This window comes from Tachyglossus aculeatus, chromosome 5 (genome assembly GCF_015852505.1).
Source record: "Tachyglossus aculeatus isolate mTacAcu1 chromosome 5, mTacAcu1.pri, whole genome shotgun sequence".
In the NCBI taxonomy this organism is placed as follows: Eukaryota; Metazoa; Chordata; class Mammalia; order Monotremata; family Tachyglossidae; genus Tachyglossus; species Tachyglossus aculeatus.
In genome coordinates this window covers 55,480,104-55,501,296 of record NC_052070.1, presented here as the reverse complement: position 1 = coordinate 55,501,296, position 21,193 = coordinate 55,480,104, and the positions used below count along the sequence as shown (strand labels likewise).

The 21,193-nt window shown below is 46.9% G+C and overlaps 1 protein-coding gene across 1 annotated transcript in view; it reads right to left on the bottom strand.

Moving 5' to 3' along the window:
* The window catches only part of LOC119928372 (protein-arginine deiminase type-4-like), a 40,426-nt gene extending 20,318 nt beyond the window's left edge, over nt 1-20,108 (bottom strand). Inside the window, exons 1-9 of the mRNA XM_038746564.1 lie at nt 20,017-20,108; nt 14,216-14,396; nt 11,258-11,330; nt 9,621-9,688; nt 9,334-9,451; nt 7,879-8,004; nt 4,724-4,902; nt 3,948-4,051; nt 3,544-3,655 (exon numbers count right to left, since the gene is read on the bottom strand). Coding sequence (XP_038602492.1) covers nt 3,544-3,655; nt 3,948-4,051; nt 4,724-4,902; nt 7,879-8,004; nt 9,334-9,451; nt 9,621-9,688; nt 11,258-11,330; nt 14,216-14,396; nt 20,017-20,108 — 1,053 coding nt within the window. The remainder of the gene's footprint in view (nt 1-3,543; nt 3,656-3,947; nt 4,052-4,723; nt 4,903-7,878; nt 8,005-9,333; nt 9,452-9,620; nt 9,689-11,257; nt 11,331-14,215; nt 14,397-20,016) is intronic.
* Nucleotides 20,109-21,193: the final 1,085 nt, after the last annotated feature.

Sequence of the window (21,193 nt, the reverse complement as noted above, 5' to 3'; positions counted from 1 at the left end):
TGAATACTTAGCATGGTGGTAACTTAGCTCCCTTCACATCCAGCCAAAACGACTTCAAAGCCATCCACCAACATTCTTTCTCCATCTCACAGATGGACTCTCTTTACCTGCTATTGCCAACTTGCCCACCTCATACCTTCCACTATCCCCTTCTATCTGTACTTACTTTTAATCCTCCCAGCTCTGACCCCTTGATCACGCTGTTCCCCTGTCTTGGAGCTCTCCTCATCCTCAACCCAAATCTGCCACACCACAGTCCTCCCTTCATCTTCAAAGTCCTCCTAAAATCCCATTTCCTCCCGAAAGACTTCTCTAATTCACAACATCCAGATAATTTCTACCCAACTCTGCCTCTTAGTATTTCTTCTTATTACTATTACTATTATTTTCACTGGTAATGATAATATTGTCATTATCATCAATGACAATAATAATCCAGGGGTCTATGGAACACTTATTATGTGCCAAAACATTGTGCTAATAAGGAAATCGTGGCCCCGAAAGGCTAAATAAATTGCTTAAGATCACACAGCAGACACAGGGGCAGAGTTGGTATTAGAATCCAGGTTTCCTGGATCCAACACCCCCTCTCTTTCCACTGGGCCACCCAGCCTCCCTAATTATAAATTTCTTTCCCATCCTCACTACAAATGTACATATGTATGTCCAGTTGAAGAATAATAATAATAATGATGGCACTTATTATGCGCTATGTGCAAAGCACTGTTCTAAGCGCTGGGGAAGTTACAAGGTGATCAGGTTGTCGCCCGGAGGGCTCACAGTCTTCATCCCCAGATTTTCAAACACATTTCATACACATTTTATAGATGAGGCAACTGAGGGACAGAGAAGTTAAGTGACTTGCCCAAAGTCACACAGCTGGCAAGTGGCGGAGGTGGGATTTGAGCCCATGACCTCTGACTCCAAAGCCCGTGCTCTTTCCACTGAGCCACGCTCAGCTAATTCAGCTAATTTCTTCCTCTTATATCTGTGCTACTTTCCCCTTGTATCCTTGTTCTTTCTCCTGCTCCCATTATTTGTGAATCATATTCTTTCCTGTCTCTTTCCCCTTTCAGATTGTAAGATCTTTTTCGGGGAGGAAGCCTTTGTCTTGATTCTGTTTACTCATCCAAGCACTTAGTTGCATTTTGGATCTGTATCCTCTGGGCACTTGGTATTCACCCCACACTCAGCCCCACAGCACTTACGTATATTTTCTTAATTAATGTCTGTCTCTCCCCTTAGCCTCTAAGCTGCCTGTGGACAGGGAATGTGTCTACCAACTCTGTTGAACTGTACTCTCCCATGAGCTTAGTACACTTCTCTTTAGTTAATATGTTTGGTTTTGTTCTCTGTCTCCCCCTTCTAGACTGTGTGCCCACTGTTGGGTAGGGACTGTCTCTATATGTTGCCAACTTTTACTTCCCAAGCGCTTAGTACAGTGCGCTGCACACAGTAAGCGCTCAATAAATACGATTGATTGATTGATTGATTCTCTGCATACTCCAGTCTGGTTGGCTTGTGTCTACAGCATGGCTCAGTGGAAAGAGCCCAGGCTTTGGAGTCAGAGGTCATGGGTTCAAATCCCAGCTCTGCCACTTGTCAGCTGTGTGACTTTGGGCAAGTCACTTCACTTCTCTGTGCCTCAGTTACCTCATCTGTAAAATGGGGATTAGGACTGTGAGCCCCCCATGGGCAATCTGATCACCTTATAACCTCCCCAGCACTTAGAACAGTACTTTGCACATAGTAAGTGCTTAATAAATGCATTATTATTATTATTATTGCCCCAGCGCTTGGTGCAGTGCCTGGTGCATAGTAGACACTTAACAAATACCATAAAAAACCCCCAGAGGGTAGACTATAAGCTCCTTATGGGCAGGGAATGTGTCTGTTTATTGTTATATTGTATTCTCCCAAGTGCTTAGTACAGTGCTCTGCACATAGTAAGTGCCAAATAAATATGATTGAAAGAATGCATGAAAGTATAAAATGCTCAATAAATCCTGCTAATTTCATAATTGTTGTAATATAACAGAGTTGGTAGATATGGTCCCTGCCCACAGTGAGCTTACAATCTAGGGGATGGTTCAAGTGTTCACCTTGGCCAAGTTTGGGGACAGGACAAAGGATTTCTTGGGATCCCCCAATCTTTTATTCAATGATCATTTTTTGAGGGCCTTAGGTGGTGACAATGGGTTGGTGCTATAAACATCCATCAATCAATAGTACTAACATTTACTCTGTGCAGAGCTCTGTACTAAGTGCTTGGGAGAGCAGTGATGTTAGATACCATCCCTGCCCTAATGGAGCTTACTCTCTAGTTGGGGAGGCAAGCACTAAAATAAATTACAGAAATCAATCATATTTAATTGAGTGCTTACTTTGTGCAGATCACTGTACTAAGCACTTGGGAGCGTACAATATAACAGGTGGTAAATACGTTCCTGGTCCACAGCTTACTGTTTACAGGGGGAGACAGACGTTAATATAAATAAATTACAGAAAGGGATAAGCATTAGAGTTTAAAGATATATACTTAAGTGCTATGAGAGTGAGGGGGTGAGGCAAATACCCAAGTGCTTAGGGGATGAGGACTCAAGTGCACAGGTGATGCAGAAGTGTGGAAGAGGCAGTAGAAGGGGTAAGAAGAAGAAAAAAGAGAGATTGCTCAGGGAAGGCCTCCTGGAGGAGATATGTTTGAAGAAGGGCTTTGAAGATGGAGAGAGCAGTGGTTTGCCCTATACAAAGTAGGTGGGAGCTCCAGGAAGGAGGGAGAAAATAAACAAGAAGCAGCATGGGGTGGTGACCAGAGAACAGGCCTGGAGGTCAGAAGGTCATGGGTTCTAATTCCTACTTAAGTAAAAACTTAGCATTTTGCAGAACAGCAGTACAGTATTTCAAAATTTTGTTTGATGTAGAGAATCAGCGTGGCTCAGTGGAAAAGAGCACGGGCTTTGGAGTCAAAGGTCATGGGTTCAAATCCCGGCTCCGCCAATTGTCAGCTGTGTGACTTTGGGCAAGTTACTTAACTTCTCTGGGCCTCAGTTACCTCATCTGCAAAATCGAGATTAAGACTGTGAGCCCCCCATGGGACAACCTGATCACCTTGTAACCTCCCCAGCACTTAGAACAGCGCTTTGCACAGAGTAAGCACTTAATAAATGCCATTATTATTATTATATTACTTCATCACTTCCGCTGTGTGACTCTGGGCAAGTCACTTTACATCTCTGTGCCTCAGTTACCTCATCTGTAAAATGGGGATTAAGACTGTGAGCCCCACGTGGGATAGGGACTGTGTCCAGTCTGTTTGCTTGCATCCACCCCAGCACATAGTACAATGCCTGGCACATAGTAAGCGCTTAACAAATACACTATTATTATTGTTAATATTATTATTATTTATAAGAGATCAGTGCTGAAAGAGGTGAGAGTAAGAACATGGAGATTTATTTTCCTGCCTCTCGGCCCTAAAACCAGAAGGCCGTCAGCCTGGGTGGCAGGACACCATACCATGCGATTCCATCCTGGAGATACTACCTGGATCCATTGGTCATTTCGGTTTATGGTCTCAGGACAGATGGTCAGCTTGCACTTGGCTTTCTTGGCAAGAGTGGCAATGGCCTCCACGAACTCATTATTATCACCTACTCTGCAAGGGTTCAAGAGAATAGGGTCAGTCTCCTTGTTCCTGCCCTGCCATTTTTCTAAACAGAGTGGATCGGGATGACCCTAAGCCCTAATCAACCCTGGACAGGTGGCAGTGCTGATCAGGCTCTCTGTCCCTCCCTGGAGCCAGGACGTGGATGGAGATGCCCATGGACCCCTTTGCCTGGGCTTTAGTAATGTGACAAGGACCACTGGCTAGGAGCAAACCTGGTCTCGTGTGAACGGCATGTGGCCCGGGAAAGCCCCTCCCCGCAGTGCCGGGCAGACCCCCCTACCTGCACACGTACACCTCCTGTGGGGTCAGAGTGTTGGGAGTCATGATCCAGGGAGCCACCCGGAACACCACCGTGTCTTCAAAGATCGGGGCTTCAGGGATATCCTAACCGAGGCAGAACAAGAGACCATGGCCAGATCCCCCCTTCCCAACCCCCTCCTTGGGGCCAGGGACAGACCCAATCCAGTCTCTCCTTCCTGACCTGTTCTTCCCCTGAACCCGAGGGAGTGGAGTGAACGTCCAACCACCTTCCATGATGACCACATCCTCTGCATCTCAGCACCCCAACTTCTCTTCTCTCCTAGATCTCATCCTCCGTCTAGCTCCCTCAGCCACCCCCAGCCTCCAGTCCCCTCCAGCCTGAATTTTCCTCTAGCCTTTATTCTCCCCAGCATCCTTTCTCTCCCTTTCTCCATTCCCTCAGCCCCTATTCTCACATCCTCCATTCTCTTCCAGACTTCATTCTTCCCCAGCCTCCATTCTCTTCCAGGCTTCATTCTTCTCCAGCCTCCATTTGCCACAGTTTCTATTCCCTCAGTCTCCATTTTCCCCCATCTTCCATTTTCCACAGACTTCCTTTTCCTCAATCTCCATTCTCCCCCAGCCTCTCCTCTTCCCCAGGCTTTCTGCATTTTTAATCCTTCCCAGATCCCCCGCAGCCTTCATTTTCCCCAGCCTCCCAACGCCCATGTTCCTGGTGTCTCACCCCCTCAGAAACTTCCCTTGCCTTTTTCCAGCCCAGTCCATCCCCTCCCAGAGTTCCATGTTCACCTGTACCTGGTGGACCCGGCACAGCAGTGTGACCGAGAAGGAGACCAGGCCGGAGAAGTCGGCATCAGGGAAGGTGAGCCCCTCCAGATAGAAGGTTCTGTCCTGCCGGCCGCTTGTCAGCTCCAAGACATATGAGGCCTTGCGTGGTCCCAGCACCATCTCAAACTTGGGCAGTGAATCATCTCCTGGGACAGAAGGAGACAAACCAGGTATTACAGCAACTACTGGGCCCAGCTGGGCCAGGGAGAGGAAGGATCCCACCACCCAGGTTTTCCTCAGGTCCCTTCAGGGAGGGGTAGAATTTAGTTAAGGTCACATGCAGCTTAGTTTTTCCAGTGAGGGAGGAGTTCCATTGCCTGCTAATTTTGGAGGGAAAATTATTATAATAGACCATAAATTGCCAGTCATCCCCCAGGTCAGTAAATACCTTTGCCACTAAGCAGCCATTTAGAGCATTCAGCTCATGGCTCCTTGGCAATGCTCGAGGGGTTTCATCTCCACACTACTGGTTCCTCCCTGCTTCAACCTACTAGAGTTCAAGACCCACTTCGTAAAAACAGGGCCTGGGCTGTGGTCCATTGATTTCCCTGACACAGTCTCCTCTCGGTTCACCTCTTCTCTCCCTCTGGCTGGTCCTTCTCAGTCTTCTCCACCAGGTCATCCTCTGCCTCTCAGCCCTAACTGAGGGTGTCTCAGAGGTCAGTTCTAGATTCCCTTCTCTTCTCACTTTACTATGAAGAGCTCATCTGACCCCATGGGTTCACGTGCCAACTTGACATGGATGTCTCCCTAATTTTCTTCCCTAGCCCACATCTCTCTTTTCTCCTCTTCAATCCCACATTTCTACCTGCTTCCAGGACAACTCTATAAGGATGTCATGTTGGTGCAATTAACTCAGTAAGTACAAAACTGATCTCCTCATATTATCTCCCCTTTCATCTCATCTACCTAACTTTCCATCACAGATGATTATGCCACCTTCCTCCCTGTATTTTAATCCTACAACTGCATCATTACTTTTGACTGCTCCCTCTCTCCTTTCAAACCCCATATTCTATCAGCAAATCCTGACAGTTCTTCCTTCACAACATGTCCAGAATCCACTCCTTCCTCTCTCTGCAAATTACCGCCATGCCAGCCCAAGCACTTGTCATATCACATCACAATTACTGCAGAGGCAACATGGCCTAGTGGATAGAGCGTGGGTCTGGGAATCAGAAGGACCTGGGTTCTAATCCCAGATCTGTCGCTTGTCTGCTGTGTGACCTTGGGCAAGTCACTTAACTTCTCTGTGCCTAATTTACGTATCTGTAAGATGGGGAATAGGTCTGTGAGCCCCCTGTGGGACATGGACTTAGTCCAACCTGATTATCATATATCTACCCCAGCAATTTGTACAGTGCCTGGCACATAATAAGCACTAAACAAGTACCATTTATTTATTATTAATGATAATAATAATAATAATAATAATAATAATCCTTGCTAATCTCCCTCCGTCCAGCCTGTCCCATTTCCCATTCAAGCTTCACTTTGATTCCTGGATCATTTTTCTCAAACATGCTTCTATGCTCATCTCCCCAATCTGCAAAAACATACAATGATTACCCATTCATAACTGAATCAAGCAGAAACTCCTGGCTCTATTCCAGCTGCTTATCCACTAGTCATACCCTTTTTGTCTCTCAGAATAAGCTATTCACTGTGTCTCTGCATTCATCTCTCTTCCCTCGTGCCTAAAATTCCCTCCCCTTTCCCATCTGGCTCTCCCTATGTTTAAAGGATTCCTGAAATCACATGTCCTCCAGGGCATCTTTCCTAATGATGTCCAATCACTCAACCAGTCATTCAGTGATATTTAATGAGTGCATACTGTGTGCAAAGTATGGTACTAAGCACCTGGGAGAGTACAACAGAGATCCTAGGCACAGTACCTGCCTACAGTGTGTTTACAGTCTAGAGGGGGAGACATTTATTTATTGACATAAATAAACAAATTATGGGTATGTACGTAAGTGCTGTTGGGCCTAGGGTGGAGTGAGGATATAGATCCAAGTGCATAGAAACACCCTATAACCACTCTATTTCTTCACCCTATACCCCCTCTATCTGTCATTCACCACTTCTGTACCACCTGAACATTTAGGGTACTCATCCCTCCTCCATTCCCCCCTTAGGACTTAATTTACTATTTAACTCTATCACTTCCTCTTACCTGGAGTTTATTTTAGTATCTACCTCCCCCATTTGATTTTTTATGGTATTTGTTAAGCACTTACTATGTGCTAGGCACTATTCTATGTACCGGGTTAGATACAAGATAATCAGGTTGGACACTGTCCATAATAATAATTGCAGTATTTGTTAAGCACCAACTATGTGTCAGACACTGTCCTAAACTCTGGGGAAGATTCAAGGTGATTGGGTTGGACACAGTCCTTGTCCCACATAGAGCTCGCAGACTTATTCTCCATTTTACAGCTGAGGTAACTCAGGCACAGAGAACTAAGTGACTTGCTCAAAGTCACACAGCCGACAAGTGGCGGAGCTGAGATTAGAACCCAGGTCCTTCTGATTCCCACTTCCATGCTCTACCCACTAGGCCACGTTGCTTCTCTACGTTCCTTGATTATAGGTTTCTTGAAGACAGAGATCATGTCTACTTATTTTATTGTTCTCTTCCAAGCCTGAGTTGCCATAGGAATGTGGTAATAAGTATGGTTCTGCTCAGGAAGATGGAATGACACCAGGAACCTTGGTCTGAGCACAGCTAGGGTAGCACCACCAACTGACCTGAAGGGCTGGGGCCTGTGTACTTTTCCATCTGTGCTGTGGCCCAGCATCTTTCCCCATGGGGTGCTTATTATGAATTGATCAATGGAAACAGAGATGAGAAGCAGTGTGGGCTAGAGGATAGAGCATGGGCTGGGAATCAGAAGAAGCTGGGTTCTAATCCCAACTCTGCCACATATCTGTGGTGTGACTCTGAACAAGTCACTTCGCTTTTCTGGGCCTCAGTTACCTCATCTGGAAAATGGGGATTAAGACTATGAGCCCCACGTGGGACCAGATTAGCTCGTATATTCCCCAGTGCTTAGACCAATGCCTGGCACATAGGAAGCGCTTAACAAGTATCATAAAAAAGGCCTAAGGATGCTCACCTGAAGCCAGGAAGACTCTCACTTTGTTGCTATCGTTCTTGGGTGTGTGAAGAATCAGCTTGTGCTGGGGGAAGAAATCCCCCGGGCCCCGGGTCCTCAGGATCATCAGCGACATGTCCTTCAAGTCTGGAACCGAGAAGACAGCTTGACCCCTAGAGCCCAGAAACCCAGGAGTCCGGGTGGAGAAGCCAAGGTGGACAAGGGCGGAGAGAGGGTTCAGTGGGCCCCTCCCCTCAGCTGCCTCAACTGCTCCAGAGTGGTGGAGGGGCCTCTGGAACGTGGTACCCCAACTTCTTCCATTACCTACAGACACCTTCTCCTTTGGTAAGGGGAAGCACCGAGCCTTTTCTTTCTTTTCCACCTCAGGGGTTCTGGGTCACCCAGCAGCCTGGAGAAGCCCTCCCTTTCCTGAAGAAGCGAGTGGATGTCCCAAATAGCCTGAGGGAAACTTTAAGAGGGACCACTTAGAGGGCAGGGACTGTACTTAGTGAATAAAGCATGGGCCAACAAGTCAGAAGGACCTGGGTTCTAATCCCAGCTCTGCCATAATAATAATAATGATGGCATTTATTAAGCGCTTACTCTGTGCAAAGCACTGTTCTAAGCGCTGGGGAGGTTACAAGGGGATCAGGGTGTCCCACGGGGGGCTCACAGTCTTAATCCCCATTTTACAGATGAGGTAACTGAGGCACAGAGAAGTGAAGTGGCTTGCCCAAAGTCACACAGCTGACAATTACAAGGTGATCAAGTTGTCCCACGTGGGGCTTACAGTCTTAATCACCATTTTACAGATGAGTTAACTGAGGCTCAGAGAAGTGACTTGCCCAACGTCACACAGCAGACATGTGGTGGAGTCGGGATTCGAACCCATGACCTCTGACTCCAAAGCCCCTGCTCTTTCCACTGAGCCATGCCGCTTAGTAGCTAGTTCTAAACCTCAGCAGGTATTTAAGGACATGGTAGGGACAGGTTCTATCGCGATTAGTTTAGGTCTCCAGTTTTCCCGGCCCCCTCATTACCTTTCTTCATCATTATCAATCGTATTTATTGAGCGCTTACTATGTGCAGAGCACTGTACTAAGTGCTTGGGTAGTACAAATTGGCAACATATAGAGACAGTCCCTACCCAACAGTGGGCTCACAGTCTAAAAGGGGGAGACAGACAACAAAACCAAACATACTAACAAAATAAAATAGAATAGATATGTAGAAATAAATTAAATAAATAAATAAATAGAGTAAAAAAAATATGTACAAACATATATACATATATACAGGTGCTGTGGGGAAGGGAGGGAGGTAAGATGGGGGGATGGAGAGGGGGACGAGGGGGAGAGGAAGGAAGGGGCTCAGTCTGGGAAGGCCTCCTGGAGGAGGTGAGCTCTCAGCAGGGCCTTGAAGGGAGGAAGAGAGCTAGCTTGGCGGATGGGCAGAGGGAGGGCATTCCAGGCATACCTTTCTTGTTGAGCACCTTGTCATCATCCTTGTCTGTGCCCTTGGTTTGGGGACCATCCCGGTCACAGTTGACCAGCAGGACAGCACCGTGGCCCCGAGGGCCCCAGGTCCAGTTTTTCTGCAGACATCCCAAAAACACAGAGTTGACCCAGGTGTAGTATCCAAGGAGCAGAGAGCTAGAAGCTGCTCTGCATCTTCCCGGGATGTAAAGGAAAGGGGAGGAAGCCCCCTGGGATCCTATCATCTAGGAGGCCTTTCCCCTCTGCAGTCAAAATGGAGCCCTCTACCTTGTCAGACTCGGCTTTGCCTTTGCCCAGTTTCCCGCTGCGGTTGGTGTCTGCGACCAGAGAGATTTCTGAAATGGAAAACACGCGTGGCTGAGTGAGAGGCAGGGGGAAACAGCATCTTCCGCTTCTCCTGCCCTGTCCGAGTTAGCCCTTTCTGAAGCTTACGCACACTAGTAAACTGTTCAGCACGTCTCGGGGATGAGGGGTTGGGTAGCCTCCTCCATTGATGGAGGGGGAGACTAAAGCGCAGAGAGAATTAAAGCAATCGTTGGTATTTGCTGAGCACTACATGGGTGCAGAGCACTGTATTAAGCACTTGGGAGAGTATTTTAGAGTCGTCAGACATGATCCCCACCCTGAAGGAGCTGACCTAATCAATGAGAGCAGAGCTCAGTGGGGTCAGAGGGCAGGTAGAGCAGTTGAGGCCCTCATCATACGGCCTTCCCAAGTGTGGGAACCTGAGAGAAGGCAAGGCAGCTTGGGTCAGGCTGCTATGATTGTACCTGGAGCATCAGAGAAGCAGCGTGGCTCAGTGGAAAGAGCAGGGCTTTGGAGTCAGAGGTCATGGGTTCAAATCCCGGCTCCGCCACTTGTCAGCTGCGTGACTTTGGGCAAGTCACTTAACTTCTCTGGGCCTCAGTTCCCTCATCTGTAAAATGGGGATGAAGACTGTGAGCCCCACATGGGACAACCTGATCACCTTGTAACCTCCCCAGCGCTTGGAACAGTGCTTTGCACATAGTAAGCGCTCAGTAAATGCCATTATTATTATTATTATTATCCTCACTCACCAGCCATCAACTGGTACAGTGCTCTGCACAGAGTAAGTGCTCAATAAACTCCAGCCCCTTTGAGGCTGCATCTCTTCCAGGAGGCCTTCCCTGACTGAGCCCACCTTTCCTCTTCACCCTCTCCCTTCTGTGTCACCCTGACTTGCCTCCATCATTCTTTCCTCCTCCCAGCTCCAGAGCACTTATGTACATATGTGTCACTTATTTAATTCTATTAATGTCTATCTCCCCCCTCTAGACCGTAAGCTTGCTGTAGGGAGGGCATGTGTTGGTTTATTGTTATATTGTCTTCTCTCAAGCGCTTAGTACAGTGCTCTGCACACAGGAAACACTCAATAAATACAACTGAATGAATGAAGTTGATTTTTACTGTAGGTGTTAACTGCTTGCCTATTTTAGCCTGTTCACTTTTTTTCCCCTCTCTCTTTCACTCTGTCTGACCTGTTTCCCTCCTTTAGATCATGAGCCCCTTGCGGGTCAGGGAACAAGGCTGAATCAGTGCCCATGAGTGCTCAGTGCTATGCTTAGTCGGATATTATTTAGGACTGGCAAAGCCCGACAAATCCTTGAATCTGGTCATGTCCATGTTCAGGAGCGATGATGACTCGAACGTAGCTTGGATTAAAACAGAGTGCATTTCCCCTAAGGTGCTCAGGGTAGCCCAGGCATTTCAGAGGAGTCCCACTCACATTCCGCTCTAAACCCAGCAGATGCCCTAGGAGGGGCGGGACCCATTCCCCATCCCTCAGGAGTGAGAGAAGCCTCAGCTGAAGGTCGCTTGGCCACCGGACCTTCCCCCCAGTCAGGAAATGGAATCAGGGCTGCAGGATCCCCGGGATTACTCACGGATGCCGGTCAGATAAAGAACAGCTTTGGCCAGGGCAGGGCCCTCTTTAGATCCATAGTAGGAAATCCGAACCTGAAAGGACACTTCCTGTCAGTGAGGCCGAAAGTGAGCCACATGTACCCGTGGCACCCAACTAGCATGATGCTGTGTGTCCCACTGTGGGGAATGTGGACCCTGAACCTGGTTGAAGGTAGCCACCCCTCCCAACCCACTTCTAGGGAGGTCAGTCATCGCTGGCCTCGAATCTCCTTGGGGAAACTGCCATACATCCTCACACCCTCTGTATCTACTCTAGCCATGTCACTCCCTCAGGAGCCACCTGTGATGGTCTAAGCCAGCCCATCCCCAAGCAGGGAGAAAGGGAAAGGCCCCAGACCTGCTCACTCCCTAGAAACCCTCCAAGAGGGCAAGTTGTTTGGCATGGGATATCAGTCACCCATCTGGTGGCATCAGCTAGAGCTCAGCCAATTACAAGGGAGGATTTGAGGAATAAAGAGAGGTACTGGGTCCCATCTTGCTCTCTCCACAGTAGCAAGGTTTGTAGAAGTAGTCATCATAGAAGGAGTGTGGCTTAGTGGATAGAGTATGGCTTGAGAGTCAGCTGGTCTGTGTTCTAATCCCAGCTCTGTCACATGTCCGCTGTGTGACTGTGCGCAAGTCACTTAACTTCTCTGTGCTTCAGTTACCTCATCTGTAAAATGGGGATAAGAGGGTGAGCACCGTGTGAGACAGGGACTGTGTCCAACCTGACTAACCTCTATCTTCCCCGGTACTTAGAACTTGGAACATAGTAAGCACTTAATAAGTTTCATAATAAAAATTATTATTACTGTCACTGTATTTATTTGGCACCTTCTATGGGCAGATCACTGTACTAGGGCTGGGAAAATAATGCACAAGAAAGAATTAGATCCAGTCCCTGGTCTTCCTGGGGCTCACAAATCTGATATGATGGGGAGGAATTTGGCAGCAGACACAGTAGAAAGGATGAAATGATATGAATACAAAAACAACCTACAAGGCACCGCTCAGAGTCCAGTGAGTCCGGGGCTCAATCAGAAACGAACCTCCCAGATGTTCTAACATTTGTAGGGTCTGCACGGTGCTGCAGTGCATCAATCAATCAATGGTATTTATTGTGTGCTTACCAGGTGCAGAGCACTGTACTAAGCACTTGGGAGAACAAATGCCCCATGACCCCCCCCCCACCCCCACCCAGGGCATGTCTGGGGTCACTGTGGGAAGGTGGCAGGGGGATGCCAGTGGTTTCTCTAGGCAGTTGGATGAGAAGAAATCCCAAGGGGAGCTTGGCTTCAGCCTACATCCCCCATGGCAGCACCAGGGCCTTCGAAACCTTGAGAAGGTCAGGTTGGGGTGGCAGTGGCTGTTGGACTCTGAGCCGTATCACAAAACCACTGCTTCAGCTACAGCGATCTGTAGCTCCTGTGGTATTTACTTTTTTCCTTGTTCTTTTCATGTTGCTTCTTGGTTATTATTGTTTGACCTTTCCTTATCACCAACCCTCCTCCCCTTATTCTTAGACCGTGTAATCAAATTGATTAAACATCTACCATGTGCCAAGCACTGTACTGAGTGCTGCAAAAAGTACAAAGGCCAGGGACCATGTCTAATTCCCATCCTTGCAGTTTTGCAGCACTCAGTACAGTACTTAGTACTTGGCACACAGTAGATGATTAATCGATTCGATTATTACTACTACCAGATTCCTGGGATTACCTTGAGCATCTGACATCGAAAAATGACTGAGGTGGTCACACTCCTCTCTCTATCCCTGCCACTGAATAAGAAAATCTTAATATGAAGGAAAGGCAAACAAATGTCAAAACCCCCAAAACTTTGGAAGTGTAGAAGAGGTGGGTGTGGGACTGAAATAAAGCCCCTGACTAGGAGAAATTCTACCCATTCTTCAACAGGAATTCAGAGGACAACCAGGGCCCAAGGGCTACAGAGGGGAGAGCAAGAAGGTGAAACAAAAAGTTTGAGAATTGGCGTGGCTTAGTGGAAAGAACACAGGCCTGGGAGTGAGAGGACCTGGATCCTAATGTTGACTCTGTCACCTGCCTGCTTGGAGACCTTGGTCAAGTCACTTCTCTGTGCTTCATTTTCCTCATCTGCAAAACGGGGATTCAATACCAGTTCTCCCGCTTACTTAGACTGTGAGGGAGGATAGGCAGGTATTATTAGCCCCAGACGAGAAAATTGAGAGCCAGAGAGGTAAAGTGACTTGTCCAAAGTCACCTAGCGGGTCAGGAACAGCTGGGATGAGAATCCAGCCCTCCTGACTCCCAGGTTCATGGTCTTGTCCCTAAGTTGGGCTGCCATCCGAATTCTTCATGCATTCATGCATTCATTCATTCATTCATTCAATCGTACTTATTAAGTGCTTATGTGCAGAGCACTGTACTAAGTGCTTGGAAAGTATAAGTTGGCAACATATAGAGATGGTCCTTATCCAACAACGGGCTCACAGTCTAGAAGGGGGAGACAGACAACCAAACAAAACATGTGGACAGGTGCCTAGTCTTCAGAATTCATAGAATTAAAGCTAAATGCACATCATTAACAAAACAAATAGAATAGTAAATATGTACAAGTAAAATAAATAGAGTAATAAATCTGTACAAACATATACACATGTGCTGTGGGGAGGGGAAGGAGGTAGGGCCGGGGGTATTTTGTTAATGATGTGCATTTAGCTTTAATTCTATTTATTCTGACGACTTGACACCTGTCCACATGTTTTGTTCTGTTGTCTGTCTTCCCCTTCTAGACTGTGAGCCCGTTGTTGGGTAGGGACCGTCTCTATATGTTGCCAACTTGTACTTCCCAAGCGCTTCATCTTAGAGGCCTGGAATAGACCCAGATTTTTAACTTATGACACCATTTTAAGAAACTGAACTGGGTTAAACTCCTTCCCTAACCCTCCCTTCACCCACCTTCTGGTCGTTGATAGAAGAACTCGGAGCATTCATCATAACCACAACCTGTGCTTTACCATCCAGGGGCCATTTGCTTCGACTGGTGGGACGCCTATTAGCTTTTAGGTTAGGAGAGGTTTTGACCACAACTCCTGCGGAGCCATTGACGTCGAAGGATGTGCAGCCCTTGGGAGCACAACTGGAGAGAAAGAGAAGCACAAACACAATGGATTGTTGTCTCAGTTCACTAGTTTCACCTCCCTATTGTTCAACTGAAAATATCATCAATCATTTGGTGGCACTGAGTGAGTGTCTACGGTGAACAGAGGACTGAATACTGGGGAAGCAGCATGTCTGAGTGGAAAGAGCATGGGCCTGGATTCTAATCCTAGCTCTGCCACATGCTTGCTGGGTAACCTTTTGCAAGCCACTTAATTTCTCTGTGCCTCAGTTACCTAAATGGGAATTAAATCCTCCTCCCTCGAACTTTAACTGAGCTGCATGTGTGACAGGGACTCTGCCCAGCCTGAGGATCTTGCATCTATTGTGAAGCTTAGGACACTGCCTGGCACACAGTAAGCACTTAGCAAGTACCATTTAAAAAACCAATAAAAATCCAGAGTGTTAGGGAAGAACATGGGAGAGTTGAGAGCCGTCAGGAGTCGCCCTCGCTCCGAAAGCTGACGTTGCTTTCAAATTGGCCAGACTACTGCATCAGCCTCCTCACTGACAGCTCTGACTCCAATCTCTCTCCACTCTGGTCCATACTTTCCTCTGCTACCCAGATCATTGCTTTACTGAATGATTCATTCCTCAAGAATCTCCAGTGGTTGCCTATCCACCTCTACATTAGACAGAAACTCTGTACCATCGGCTTTAAAGCTCTCAATCATCTTGGCCCCTCCTATATTACCTGATTGATTTCCTTCTACAACCCTGTACACTCACTTCACTAATCAAACACCAACCTACTCAGTGTACCTCGATCTCGTCTACCTCATCGCCATACCTCTCTCTTCATATCCGTCAGACTACCACTCTCCCCACCTTCAAAGTATTACTGAAATCATATCTCCTCCAAGAGGTGGTAGCTGACTAAGCCCTCATTTACCCAACTCCCACTCCCTTCTGGGTCTCCCTTGCACTTGGATTTGCTCCCTTTATTTACCCTGCCTTAACCCCACAGCACTTATGCGTATATCCTTAATTTTTAAAATGTCTGTCCCCCTTTGGACTGTAAATTCCTTATGGGTGGGAAATATGTCTACCGCCTTTGTTATAGTATATTCTTCCAAGCACTAATTACAGTGCTCTGTACACAATAAGTGTTTAAGAAATATGACTGATTGTTCGATTGATTAAAAAGCAAGCACACATATTTTATGATTGAATTTCCCTCTAGAAAGATCCCAAAGCACTCTCCAATACTGTTTTGTCTGTGAGGAAAGTCATTGCACATTGGTCCTCCATAGGATAAGATGGGAGTGAAGCACAACATACCCAATGAATGGAGCAGGAAGGTTTGTGGTGAAGATGTGAAGATGTATCATTGCCTGCCCATGTTGGAGCTGGGTCCAAGCAACAGTGTATGCACCCGTCCTTGTAAGAAAATCACCACAGACTCTGGATACCAAGTCACTACAGCTCTGTTGTTGTCTCTCAACTGGAAGCTGACACCACCAAAAACCCCTCTCCCCATTCACTGTGATAGAACGGGGTTCACTAGCAACTTGGAGATTTGCTGAACCCACAAGGATGCCACCTGCAACAGTCAGGCTTCAGGGTCTCCAGGTCTCCTAGGCTGCCCTCTTCTTGAAACCTGATGAAGCCAGAATCTAAGCTCCTTGTGGGCAGGGATCATGACTATCAACTTGTATTGAACTCTCTCATACACATAATAAAGTGCTCTGCACACAGTAAGTGCTCAGTCAAACAATCAATCATATTTATTGAGCACTTTCTATATGCAGAGCACTGTACTAAGTGTTAGGGAGAATGCAATACAACAAAATTAGCAGACATATTCCCTGCCCATAATGAGCTTACAGTCTAGAGGGGGAGACAGACCTGAATATGAATAACTGAGTAATTTATAAAATATATAATTTAAAGATATGGGCATAAGTGCTGGGGTTGGGGGTGGGGAGAATATCTAATGTCCAAAGATCACAGATGGAAGTGCATAGAAGATGCAAACGGAAGAGGAGAGCCAGGGGAAAAGAGGGCTTAACTGGGGAAGACCTTTTGGAGAAGATGTGACCTTAATAAAGCTTTGAAGATGGAGAGAGTGGTAGTCTGGCATATATGGAGGTGGAAGGAGTTCCAGGCTAGGGGAAGGATGAGAAGCAGCATGGCTTAGCAGAAAGAGCCCGGGCTTGGGAGTCAGAAGTTGTGGGTTCTAATCCTGGCTCCGCCACATATCAGCTGTGTGACTTCGGACAAGTCACCTAAATTCTCTGGGCCTCAGTTACCTCATCTGTAAATGGGTATTAAGACTGTGAACCCCATGAGGGACAACCTGATTATTTTGTATCTATCCCAGCACTTAGAACAGTGCCTGGCACATAGTAAGTGCTTAACAAATACAATTATTATTATTATTATTCTGTTGGAAAGAGATCGGCAGTGATTTATACTAAGCTGGCACTAGACGAGTAGAGTGTTCAGGCTGGGCTGTAGTAGGAGATCAGTGAAGTGAGGTAGAATGGTTCTTAAGGAATGGGGAGACATGGACTGAACATTTTTGTTGATAAATGATCCATGCAGCAGAGTGAAGTATGGATTGGAGTTGGGAGAGACAGGAGGCCAGGATTGGAGTTGGGAGAGACAGGAGGCCAGGAGGTCAATGAGGGGCAGATGCAACAGTCAAGGTGGAATAGGATAAGTGTTTAGATCAGCTAAGTAGCAGTTTGGATGGAGAGGAAATAGTGGATTTAAGCAATGTCGTGAAGGTAGAACCAACAGGATTTGGTAAAAGATTGAATATATGTGGGTGGAGTGAGAGAGATGAGTCAAGAACAACTCCAAAGTTATGGGCTTGTGAGATAAGGAGGATGTTATGGTGTTATGTACAGTAATGGGAAAGACAGGGAGAGTACAGCGTTTGGGTGGCAAAAGAAAGAGTTCAGTTTTGGACATTGGTGGGACATCCAAGTAGCTAAATCTTAAGCAGGAGGAAATGAGAGATTTCAGGAAAGGAGAGAGGTCAGGGCTGAAGATGTATTTGAAGCCATGAATGGGTTTAGAGGGAGAATAGAAGGGCACCTAGAGCTGAGCCTTGAGGGAAGGTCAGAGGGCGGGAGGCAAAAGAGGAGCTAGCAAAAGAGATTGAGAAGGAGGGGTCAGAGAGATAGAATAACCAATAGAGGATGGTATCAGTGAATCCAGGGTAGGATAAAGATACAAGGAGAAGAGGGTGGTCTACAGTGTCAAAAACACGAATTGACTGATAAACAGTTTAGCACTGGTAGGACAAAAAGACATAGGATGGGTAGAGAGACTTAAACCGGGAATTAAAGAACACCACACCAGAGGCAACCAGACCACAGAATCCTGCTGCTGCCCACTGAAGCTACAGATCTCACACTTCCCCCGAGAGAAGACACAAAATCACATTGTAGTTTAGGGAGTAGGACCTATTATTGGCCAGGCCATCATGGATCCAGGGGTATTTTCTGAAGAGTGTAACTTCAGAAATGACTTTACATTCATGTAGCCAGACCAAGAACTGATGGAGCATCCATGACCACCTCCAACTTGGGAATCCTGGGGTCAGCAAAACCACCCGATTGATGAAAACCATTTGGGAACCTGTGAAACCACAAGCCTGTGGGCTCTCAAGCCGGGGTGGTCCCCTGGTCAGACTTCTGGCCAATTGGGAGATTCAAACCAAGTTTTAGTTGGAAAGAAAAAAAATCACTTACATGCATAATCTCAACATGTTGCTCTTGAGCTTTTCCTTACTGAACTGGAGGAATCGATCAATCAGTCAGTGATATTTACTGGGCACTTACTTTGTGCAGAACACTGTACTAAGTATAATAGTGTTGGTAGATCTCTGCCCTGGAGAAGCTTACACAGTCTTGCTAGCAAACTTTCTAACATTAGATGGCTAAAGAATCAGACACATTGAGCATCATTCTGATGCAAAGGAATGCTGTACAACTGGGTTCCTCCTGTCATGAAATTTGCTCTCCGCTGTCACAGTCACAGAGAGGTGGGGCTGCCATCATCATCTCCAGAACATCAAGGGTGTTCAGGGGCTGGAGTTTGGTCCCTGGTGCTGTCCTCCATTTTTATGGTATTTAAAAGCTCACTTTTTATGGTATTTATTAATAAGAATAATAATTGTGGTATTTGTTAAGTGCTTACTATACGCCAGGCATAGGACTAAGTGCTGGGATAGATACAAGCAAAGCAGGTTGGACACAGTCTCTCTTCCACCTGAGACTCACAGTCTTTATCCTCATTGTGCAGATGAGGTAACTGAGGCACAGAGAAGTGACGTGACTTGTCCAAGGTCACAGAACAGGCAAGTGGTGGAGCGGGAATTAGAACCCATGACCTTCTGATGCCCAGGCCCATGCTCTATCCACTATACCATGATAGTGCTTACTGCATGCCAGGCACTGAACTAAGCACTGAGGTAGATACCAGCTAATCTCAGGTCAGACACAGTCCATGTCCCACATGGTGCTCAGTCTCAATCCCTCCTTTGCAGAAGAAGTAACAGGCTTAGAAAAGTTAAGTGGCTTTTCCAAAGTCACACAGCAGACAAGTAGCAGAGCTGGGATTAGATCCCACGTCCTTCTAACTCCCAGGCCAGTGCTCTATCCACTAGGCCACGCTCCCTTCATCAGCACAGAGGAGATCTTTGATCTTTATAGCACTCCCTTAACTGGCAACAGCAATGGCATTTGTTGAACAGGTCCAGTGACATGGCACACTGTGCGAAGCACTTGGGAAAGGTACAACAGAAGCCCAGCGCACATTCCCGGCACCCAGCAGTCATTCGAAGCCACTCCTCTGACTCCAGAGTGGTCAGTGTTACACTGTGCTTTAGGCTTCTCGCTCCCGGTTCCCTATTCTGCTTGGTGTGAGCTTTAAGCACAAGGGAGCATCTTTCCCTGGAAGGCAGGACCAGAGCAGAAGAAAAAGGCCCTTCAGCTCCAGTGGCCCCTGACAGACCGATGGCATCTGCCAAAACACCCCCCTGAGCTAATCAGTCAAATCAGCATTAGCCTGCTACTGCACAGGCTTGGGAGTCAGAGGACAAGGGTTCTAATCCCGGCTCTGCTACTTGTCTGCTGTGTGACCTTGGTCAAGTCAGTTCACTTCTCTAGGTCTCAGTTACCTCATTTGTAAAATGGGGATTAACACTGAGAGCCCCGTGCGGGACAGGGATTGTGTCCAACATGATTACCTTGTATCTACACCAGTGCTTAGAACAGCGCTTGGCACATAATAATAATGATGGCATTTGTTAAGAGCTTACTATGTGCAAAGCACTGTTCTAAGCACTGGGGAGGGTACAAGGTGATCAGATTGTCCTGCGTGGGGCTCAGAGTCTTAATCCCCATTTTACAGATGAGGTAACTGAGACCTAGAGAATTTAAGTGACTTGCCCAAAGTCACACAGCTAAGTGGCGGAGCCGGAACTGGAACCCATGACCTCTGACTCCCAAGCCCGGGCTCTTTCCACTGAGCCACACTGCTTCCTTGTGCTTCCCTTATTATGTTAAGCACATAGTAAGTGCTTAACAAATACCATAATTATAATTATCATTATTACTATTATTAATCAGGTTTCAATTACTTACCCGAAAACATCAACCTCCAGTTTGGTGCCCACCACGCAGATGGCATGAGTCGGCCGCTCCAGTGACACGCGGGCAAACCTCGGCAGAGACATGTTAGTTCCCTTTGGGCTTTGGAGCCAAACTTGGCAGTTCCCTTTATACAGTTTGGGTGAGTCAGCAGGTCAAGATCGGAGGTCACTGGTGGCTTACCAGTTATGGGTCGAGAGCCCGTCTGTGCACCTTCCGGAAGGCATTGTCAGCCTTCAACTTCCCAAATCTCAGGATGTGTTAATAGAAAACAATCAGCTGTGCCTCTGAATTGGGGGCAATGGGTAGGAGGAGGGGAACAGAGGAGGTCCCCCTGGAGGATGTGGTCACTGGGGCTTGGCTGTTGGGGAACCTTTCTAAAAATAATAATAATTATGGTACTTGTTAAGCGCTTACTATGTGCCAAGCACTGCTCTAGGCACTGGGGTAGACACAAGTTAATCAGGTAGGACACAGTCCCTCTCCAACATAGGGCTCACGCTATTATCCCTGTTTTACAGATGAGGGAACTGAGGCACAGAGAAGTTAAGTGACTTGCCCAAGGTCATCCAGCAGACATGGTGGAGCCGGGATTAGAACCCAGGTCCTTCTGACTCCGAGGTCCAGGCTCTATCCGCTAAGCCTCGCTCCTTCTCTGACTGGCTTGGAGGATGCTGGGACTCCGGAACTGAACGCTAGCTTACAGTCCTTAGACTGTAAGCTTGTTCTGGGCAGGGAACGTGTCCATTTATTATTGAATAGTACTATCCCAGACGCTTAGTACAGTGCTCTGCAGACAGTAAGCACTCAATAAATATGATTGAATGAATGAACTAAAGGCATCAGAGAGCAGTGGCCTGACTTTCAGTCCCAGACTGACTGCTCTGAGGCACGAGTTACTTCTTTTTAGAAGTTGTCATATTATCCTGAGTCTAATATCCCATTAAGGGTAGGGTGAATCAATCAATCAATAGTATCAAATGACTTATGGGCAGAGCAGAGTCTGAATGATAATAATAATGATTATAATGTTCGTTCAATAATGGCTTTGGCTCTCCCACGCTAGATTGTAAGCTCGTTGTGGGCAGGAAATGTGTCTGTCTATTATTATATTGTACTCTCCCAAGAGTTTAGTACAGTGCTTTGCAGTCAGTAAGCACTCAATAAATAC